Source organism: Dasypus novemcinctus, chromosome 7 (genome assembly GCF_030445035.2).
Source record: "Dasypus novemcinctus isolate mDasNov1 chromosome 7, mDasNov1.1.hap2, whole genome shotgun sequence".
In the NCBI taxonomy this organism is placed as follows: Eukaryota; Metazoa; Chordata; class Mammalia; order Cingulata; family Dasypodidae; genus Dasypus; species Dasypus novemcinctus.
This window is the reverse complement of record NC_080679.1, coordinates 37,036,483-37,044,273: the sequence shown is the minus strand read 5'-3', so window position 1 is coordinate 37,044,273 and position 7,791 is coordinate 37,036,483. Positions and strand designations below refer to the sequence as shown.

Here is a 7,791-nt window from a genome sequence, read left to right as displayed (position 1 = left end):
TTTTAGTTACCATTGCTTTAATACATTTTTAAAATTTTATCTACATTAACTGGAAACAAAGAAAAATAGACATTTCTTTGTTGATCATAAATAACTAATCTCCATATTTGATAAAAATCTCAAACATTACCTTTCCACAGATATATACAAAATTTTCCCGATGTAATATGGCCAGTAAATTAAGTATCTTGAGACTAACATAATCATAAACAATTGCTGTTCTATGAACTTCCAGCAACAAGACGTTAAAACGTCTCACTGAGCTGTTCTGGGTTTCCTTTTGGTAATGTTAGACTCAGAATTATAATTATTTGCCAATAATAATTTACAATTCAAATTGATTGTCTATAAATAAAATACCACTGCTCTGACTCATGAGTTCTGGATTTGATATATCAGTGACTATACTGCAGGGGATAGGCACCATACATATTACATTGAAATTACAGAAAGTCTTGAATGCCCTGGACTCCCAACTACTGACTCGTTATGTGCCTCTTTTGGCTCAGTAATAAATTCACCTGCACCAAACCCGTATCAAAAGTCACTAAACCTCTCATATAATATATATTATATATATATACACCCACAAAACATACATACTATACATACAATGTATAACATGAAGTAATAGTCTTAAAATTATGTACCACATACATTATCCTGGCTGGAATAAATCCTGTAATTGTCATCAAGCTGCTAGCTTTTGAGATTTGCATCAGGTTACTTCTTTATTTACTTACATCATATGCCTAGCCTTCAGCCTTTAATTTCTCGAGATTTTGCTTTCAGAACCACCCTCCCCAGCTCAGGCACATTTCTTTCCCGGCATCATTTGATTGGACTTTGGAGGCAAGAAAGGGCAAGCAGAGGGAGCAGGCAATTCTTAGCTACTGTACCTCACACCTGCCTGGATTTGTGATGTTCTCCATCCTGTCTGCCCCATTCTGTGTTAGAAAGCAGTTATTCAAAGCTTTGTCCCTCATACCCCCCTTGGTCTTTCTGTAGAACACAAAAGTGAAAGAAGCCTCTTTAGCAGGGGTAGCAGTTCATTAAAATATACAACTACATTTCCTAGCGCTGGGGTTCCCACTCTGTACTTAAGAGTGCAGGTCACGGCTGCTGTTATTAAGGTTCCGTGTGTGATCCATGAGGTTTGCTCCTGGCAGCCAGTGTCAGGATTAGTGTAGCCCTGGCCCAGGAGGAAACAGCCTAATGAATACCAACTTTGAAACAGTGCTGTCGGCACATTATTTAAGCTTCCACATGTGTGCAATTATGCACTAGAGACATGCACACCAGCCCTGGTTACTAGAAGTGGTCACATGAAAACATGACAAAGATTTGCAAGGATAAACCAACAAGGCACTGAGAAAAATTATTTCCAGCCAATTTAGGCAGCTTTGAACTGTGAGGAATTAAACAAATTACACATAAATTTAAAAGACTTCCTGAAATCTGATCAACTGGTTTCACTGAGGTCTCATTAGTTCCTTTAAACAACCTTCTATCTAAATCTTCACCCCCTAACCTACGAAGCGAGACTGCCTAAAACTGAACTGTGTAAGGGACAGCCCTTGAGCTGTGTGTGCAGGACCCAGGTCCCCTCCATCTTTGCAAAGCTGCTGTGAAGTTGCCAGCTGCCCCCTCAATCTTCCATTGTAGAATTGTTTTCGTGGGTATTGTTTCCATAATTAAAATGCAGATGTGGGGGGAAATGTGTGTGATGTAAAGAGAGCGTGACCATAAACAGATTTGGCTTCTCTTTCCTGGGTAAAGGGGGGGAGAATAATGTTAGCAAGACTTTAAAGGAAGCAGGTAGGCTTTATACTTGTCTCTCTCAAGGGATGAGGAAGAGAGTGGGAAAGCTGGGAAAGGGATGAGGAAGAGTGGGAAAGCTGGGAAAGGGATGAGGAAGAGTGGGAAAGCTGGGAAAGGGATGAGGAAGAGTGGGAAAGCTGGGATAAGAAGAGAAACTGAAAACAGTGGCATCTCAAGCTTGGTCTGAGCCAAGGACCAGTTCTCAAAGGCATGTGGAACTAGAACCCAAAAAGTTTTACCTGTATTGCCCTCACCTTGGCTGAGCAACTTTTGTTTTAAAATAATTTTTTCAGGTTTGGCACATTGCTAAAATTAAAAAATTTTTTTAAATGTTAAATGAATTAAATCACTTTCAGCCATTACATCTCTTATCTTTTAGATAAACTGTACTTGGTCCCTGAATTCCTCCACCCACAACAATAAAAAGGAATGAAGGAGGGTTAGCCCAAATTAAAGACAATGACTGAAGGCAGCAGAACAATCTATACACTTTCTGGGAAGAAATACTAAACTAGGGAAGGTCTTAATTTTTAAAATAGAGGGATTGGCTCTCAGGGAAACTATTGGAGGGGCTGGGAAGAAGCTTCTGAAGAAATAGAAGAATAAGATATGCCAAAAGTTTTACAGCCATGTGTACTAGGTTTTGTCAAATTCAATTAAATTGTAACTCAAAGTGTAGGAGTGCTGCGTTTTTATAAATGTGTACAGCTTTATAGACCTTAAAATTAAAACATTAGCCTTCTCCCACCAGCAAAATGTTTAAATTCCCAATGGGAATTATGCCATTAATATATCCATGAAATAAAAATTGAGCTAGGCTTAGATTTTACTTTTCTAACTTTGGTATAAATGAAGTGCAAATGTGTAGGCTCCAGTTCTTTTCCTAGGAAGACTTTCTCAAATTTTAATTGCTTTGACCATTTTCGCACTGTCATTCCCCTCCCCAGAAAAGACCTCATGCTCTTCATAAATGAATGGTTAAGCAGATTAGGAAAGCAAACAATTTTCTAATAGCAAAGAAACCTGTGTGTGTGTATTCATCAATACATAGCCTTTCTCAGGAAAATGGGAAAAGAAAAGTAGATTGAGGTAGGGGAAATGGAAGCTAGTAAAAGTTTATACACATGTGTGAGTATCTCACTTGTTTTCAGGGACTGCAGAGAGCCATGTCTTGCTGCTTTTGAAATACCTGGCTATAAGCTAGTCCAAAGTCCAGGGACACTGCTTTTCCCTCATTGCTGCCAATGTTTGCTCAAAGGAAGCCAACCTCCCTCCCCTCCCCTACTCCTGGCTCAAGCACCTCCTTGAAGGGTGGGTGTGGTTTCTTATCACAGCTCTCTGGGAGAGGAATAAGAAAAGCAAAAAGACTGTTTAACATGATAAAGGAGGTGGGATGGGGGTGGAGCAGATAAGAGAAGTGTTGAAAATTTACTTTAATTACTGGGACCGAGCAATTTTAGTCCTTAAATCTAAAAAGGAACCCCTCCAGCAACTATCACCAAGTACTTCCAGAAGAAGCGAGTGGGTTTACTTTGACCAAAATTGTAACACAAGTTCCTTTAAGGGAAGAAAAAAAAGAAGGGGGGGGGGGGGAGATCACAAAAGTCAATTAAGAACCACCCACTCCTCCCTGACACAAAACTGCCATCTCACCAATCTGGGATCCAAGTTCAACCAATCACCATACCGGACACTATAATGTACCTCAGACTTATTCAAAACACAACGCGGGCACTGTTAAGAATGAGAATGATTACAAGCACTACAGAAAAGAAACTGAAGCTCGGGAAACAAAGCCACGAATGATCACAAAATCGCTAACACTCCCTAGCCACGCCACTTTTGGAAGGCCCTAAACACATTATGCTCCCTTCCTTGGTATACCAAGGAGGGCCCCTAATTTAAGGTGTATAAACAGGGACAAGCAGCTCACCTTAAAGCATCCTGGAATATTTTTAAGCAGTGGAATGAGAAACAGCTGAAAAAGCACATCTGACAGCTCCCCTGTCATAGCAACGCAAACTTTCACGGTCCCACGGTTCACATTATTTTCTTAAATACACACACCAAAGAAATATATTTTACCAATTTAGACCACACAGTTCAAAGAATCCTGAACCAAGTTGGGACTTCATTATAATGCCAAACTTGGGCTCGTAAAACCCCCCAAACAAAGGTAAATTGTGTTGCCAAAATGCAACAGTTAAAAATTAAAATACATATAAATTAAAAACAGTTCCCTAAAGAAGGCGGTAAGAAACGCAAAATAGAATACACGTGAGCTGAGCCCCTGTGAGAAGTCCTGGGACAGGTACTCCCTTTTAACTGTCCCCCTTTCGCGCTCTCCAAGTTGCCCCGGCAGTGGGGAGCGGCATCAGCACCAGGAAAGTAAACGGAAGTGACCTTGGCAACGCTACCAAACAACACCATCCCCCTCCGCCAGCAACCCGACCCCGGTCCGTCGGCCACCGCCTCCTACACGTGCGACAGTGACACCTGCTTGTGGTAGGCGGCGGCGGCGGGGCCCGGCGGCCCGGTCCTGCCCGTGAGCGCCGCGCTCGCCTCGGCGTAGTCCCCGGCGGCCGTGGCGCCGCCGTTCTTGTGGCCCCGCCGCGGGCGGCAGCAGCAGCGGCTGGTGAAGCGCCGCCACGACTCCACCGTCTTGCCCGACCAGATCCACACGCCCGAAGTGATGCCCACGACGAGGCACATGAAGTACTTGAGCATGAGCACCCAGTACTCGGGCTTGGCGCGCGGCTGGCCGGCGTCCGGGCCGGGGCACGCGCAGGTGAGGGCCTCTTCCCAGCTCTCGCGGTAGTGCTGCTCGTACAGGTAGCAGGCCACCACGATGCTGGCGGGCACGGTGTAGAGCAGCGTGAAGATGCCGATGCGGATCATGAGCTTCTCCAGCTTGTCCGTCTTGGTGCCGCCCTGCTTGATGACGCTGCGGATGCGGAAGAGCGACACGAAGCCCGCCAGGAGGAAGAGCGTGCCCACCAGCAGGTAGAGCACCAGCGGGCCCAGCACGAAGCCGCGCAGCGAGTTCAGGTTCTGGTTGCCCACGTAGCAGATGCCGGCCACCGGGTCCCCGTCCACGGAGCTCAGCGCCAGCGCCGTGATCGACTTGACGCTGGGGATGAGCCACGCGGCCAGGTGGAAATACTGCGCATAGCCCGCGATGGCCTCGTTGCCCCACTTCATGCCGGCCGCCAGGAACCAGGTGAGCGACAGGATGACCCACCAGATGGAGCTGGCCATGCCGAAGAAGTAGACCAGCAGGAAGACGACGGTGCACAGCGCCGGGCCCGTGGTCTCGTAGTGGATGTGGCTGTGCTCGCGGCTGCAGGCGACGCTGGCGTGGCCCACGACCAGGCGCACCAGAAAGCCCAGTGACACGCATAGGTAGCAGGCAGACAGAAAGATGATGGGACGCTCGGGGTAGCGGAAGCGCTCCATGTCGATGAGGAAAGTGGCCACCGTGGTGGAGGTGGAGATGAAGCACAGCACAGACCACAGGCCAATCCAGAAGGTGGCGAACGTGCGCTCATCGGGGCTGAAGGACGGCTGGTAGCAGGGTACCGCGCAGTTGGGTACCTGGCCCGTCCGCACCTTATTGTACAGCGGGTGCGACTCTTTCAGGATGGTCACGAAGGGTTCGCGGCACTTGCATACCGATGAGCCCCCGGGGACACACTCGCCCCCGGAGGCTGGCGCCCCTGGCAGACCTGGGAGCGTGGGGTTGACCGGAAAGGGCCTCGGGGGCGCCGTGGTGACCTCGCTGCGGTTGTAATCCATGCACAGGACCTCAGCGTCGCGCCCCAGCACCGGGAGGCGATCGCAGCTCATGCGCTCAGGCCAGGCGAAGCCGTACTGGCGCATGAGCGGCGAGCAGCCGGCCTTGGCGCGCTCGCACACGGAGCGGCAGGGCGGCAGCGGCTTGTGGTAGTCCGGCAGGCAGATGGGCGTGTACATGGAGCACAGGAAGAAGCGCAGGTCCGGCGAGCAGTGGATCTCCACCAGCGGCCAAAACTGGTGCACCTCCAGGCCCGCCTCGTCCTGCGTGTCGTGGTTGAACTGGTTGGGCATGTGCGTCAGGTTGTAGCCGATGCCGCGGCACATGGGCACCGTGATTTCCTGGCACACCGGGGCCTTGGAGGCGGCTGCCGCTCGGCCCGCCAGCTGCGCCAGGAGCAGCAGCAGCAGCGGGGGCGACGTAGGCGGGTCAGGCCGAGCCATCGCCCCCTCCCTCCCCTCGCCTCCCGCAGCCTGCGCGGGGATCGGGGCTTCCCTCGCCACCGGCTTGTGTGTGGCACCCGGGCTGGCAACCTGTTGGTTTATTTTTCCTTTAAAGAAATCCGTCCAAAGATCAACTGCTTCGGGAAGGCGCCGTCTCCGCTGGCGGAGTTCAGCTCCTCGCTGGATAGGGAAGATTAGGGCCCCAATTCCAGGGAAGGGCCCCTAAAAAAAAAAAAAAAGTGATGGGGAGAGAAAATTCGCTATCACTGGCTCTTAGAGGGCCGTCAACAACTCGGTCCCCGCAAGCGGTCTCCAAATTTCAGAGTTAACCTCTCTCTTCCCTCCCTTTACATCCTGGAACCAAACTACTGGCCCCCTGCTCCCTTTCCTGGCTGGGCCCGGGGGTCTGAGCGCTTAGTCCCCCGGAGAAGGGGCAGAGGGACCGGGAAAAGGAGAAGGGGATGGCACGGGCTCTCACCTCCGCGGATCCCGCTGAGAGGAGCAGTCAGTCGAAGCCCTGGGTCTTCCGTCCCTGAGACACTCCGCTCAGAAGAGCGACTTAGAGCCGGGCCAGCGCCAGGAAAGTTTGGCGACAGGCTGGGTACCCGTGGCAGGGGCACATGGCAGCGGGTGGGGCATGTCAGAGAAGGAGGCGACCCCCGAACACGGTCGGCGCCGGCTGGTCACTCGTCCTTTCCTTCTCTGGGACACCGCGCATGATCCAGGCGGGGCAGGGGTAGCCCGGGCTCTCACCGCGATCCGGCGGAAGGGCGAGAGCGCTGGGCACCACCTGGGCAGGAGAAGGGTGCGGCGGCCCGGGGATCCCGCCGCCTCACAGCACGGCGAGCAGCAGGCGCTGGCCCCGCCGGGACTGCACCGCGAGCGCCCGCCGCCGCGTCCCGCGCGCCCGCCGCTCGCCTCCTCCCCTGCAGGGGGCTCCGCGCTCCAGCGGACTCCCAGGGGCGGGGGCGGCGCTCCCGGGCCGGGACGCGCCTAGCTCGGCTCCACCCCCGCGCTCTGGCACCCTCTCGCCCACGTCCAGCCGCGAAGTGCCGGCCGCGAGCGGACTCGGCCCTCGCGCCGCCTGGGTCACCTGCCTCTAATGCCCTACGGAAAGCCCCTCCCCGGCCCGCCCCCTCGCGCCGGGCCTGGGTTGGTGGGTCGCCCCGCCACGCTCTCCGCACGGCCCCGCCCACTGCCCCGGGGGCTCGGCCTCTCCCCCGGCGCCCTGCGGCCCCGCCCGGAGCTGGCAGCCGAGGAGCGCGGGCCAATCGTGGGCTGGGGAGCGGGGGGGGCGGGGCGAATGCTAATCACGCCTGGAGAACCCGGGCGGGAAACCCTCGCTGGAAGTCCCTTGCGGATTTTCTCTGCTGGCGGCCAGGGTTGCGGCGCTCACTTTCCTCTCTTCCTGGAGTCTTTGCTTCGGCGCCCCTACCGGCTGTCCCTCCTGCAGTGAAGCATTCCGACCGAGCCCAGTGCCCCTTTGAAACAAGTGCTCAAAGAATCCCTCTTAGCCGTGGCACCTTTCCCCCCTCTTCGCTGTCCTTGTGCCAGGTGAGCTCGCGTGGAGAGAAGAGCTAATGCTTACTGAGCCCCTAATCGTTTACATCGTAATACACGATCTCAAATCCTTACACCAGTTCTATCATGTGGGCACTCATGATGGGTGAAGAAACTGAGTCTTAGAAACTTTATCCAGGCAACCCAACTGCAGGTCGTTTTCCAAGACGCACT

At 52.4% G+C, this 7,791-nt stretch overlaps 1 protein-coding gene across 1 annotated transcript; it reads right to left on the bottom strand.

Moving 5' to 3' along the window:
* Window positions 1–6,999, bottom strand: FZD5 (frizzled class receptor 5). The gene is made up of 2 exons (XM_004458143.5): window positions 6,536–6,999; window positions 1–6,279 (listed from the first exon to the last, which is right to left on the bottom strand). Exon 2 carries the CDS (start codon window positions 6,055–6,057, stop codon window positions 4,297–4,299), a length of 1,761 nt encoding a protein of 586 aa, XP_004458200.2. The 5' UTR covers window positions 6,058–6,279; window positions 6,536–6,999; the 3' UTR covers window positions 1–4,296.
* Window positions 7,000–7,791: the final 792 nt, after the last annotated feature.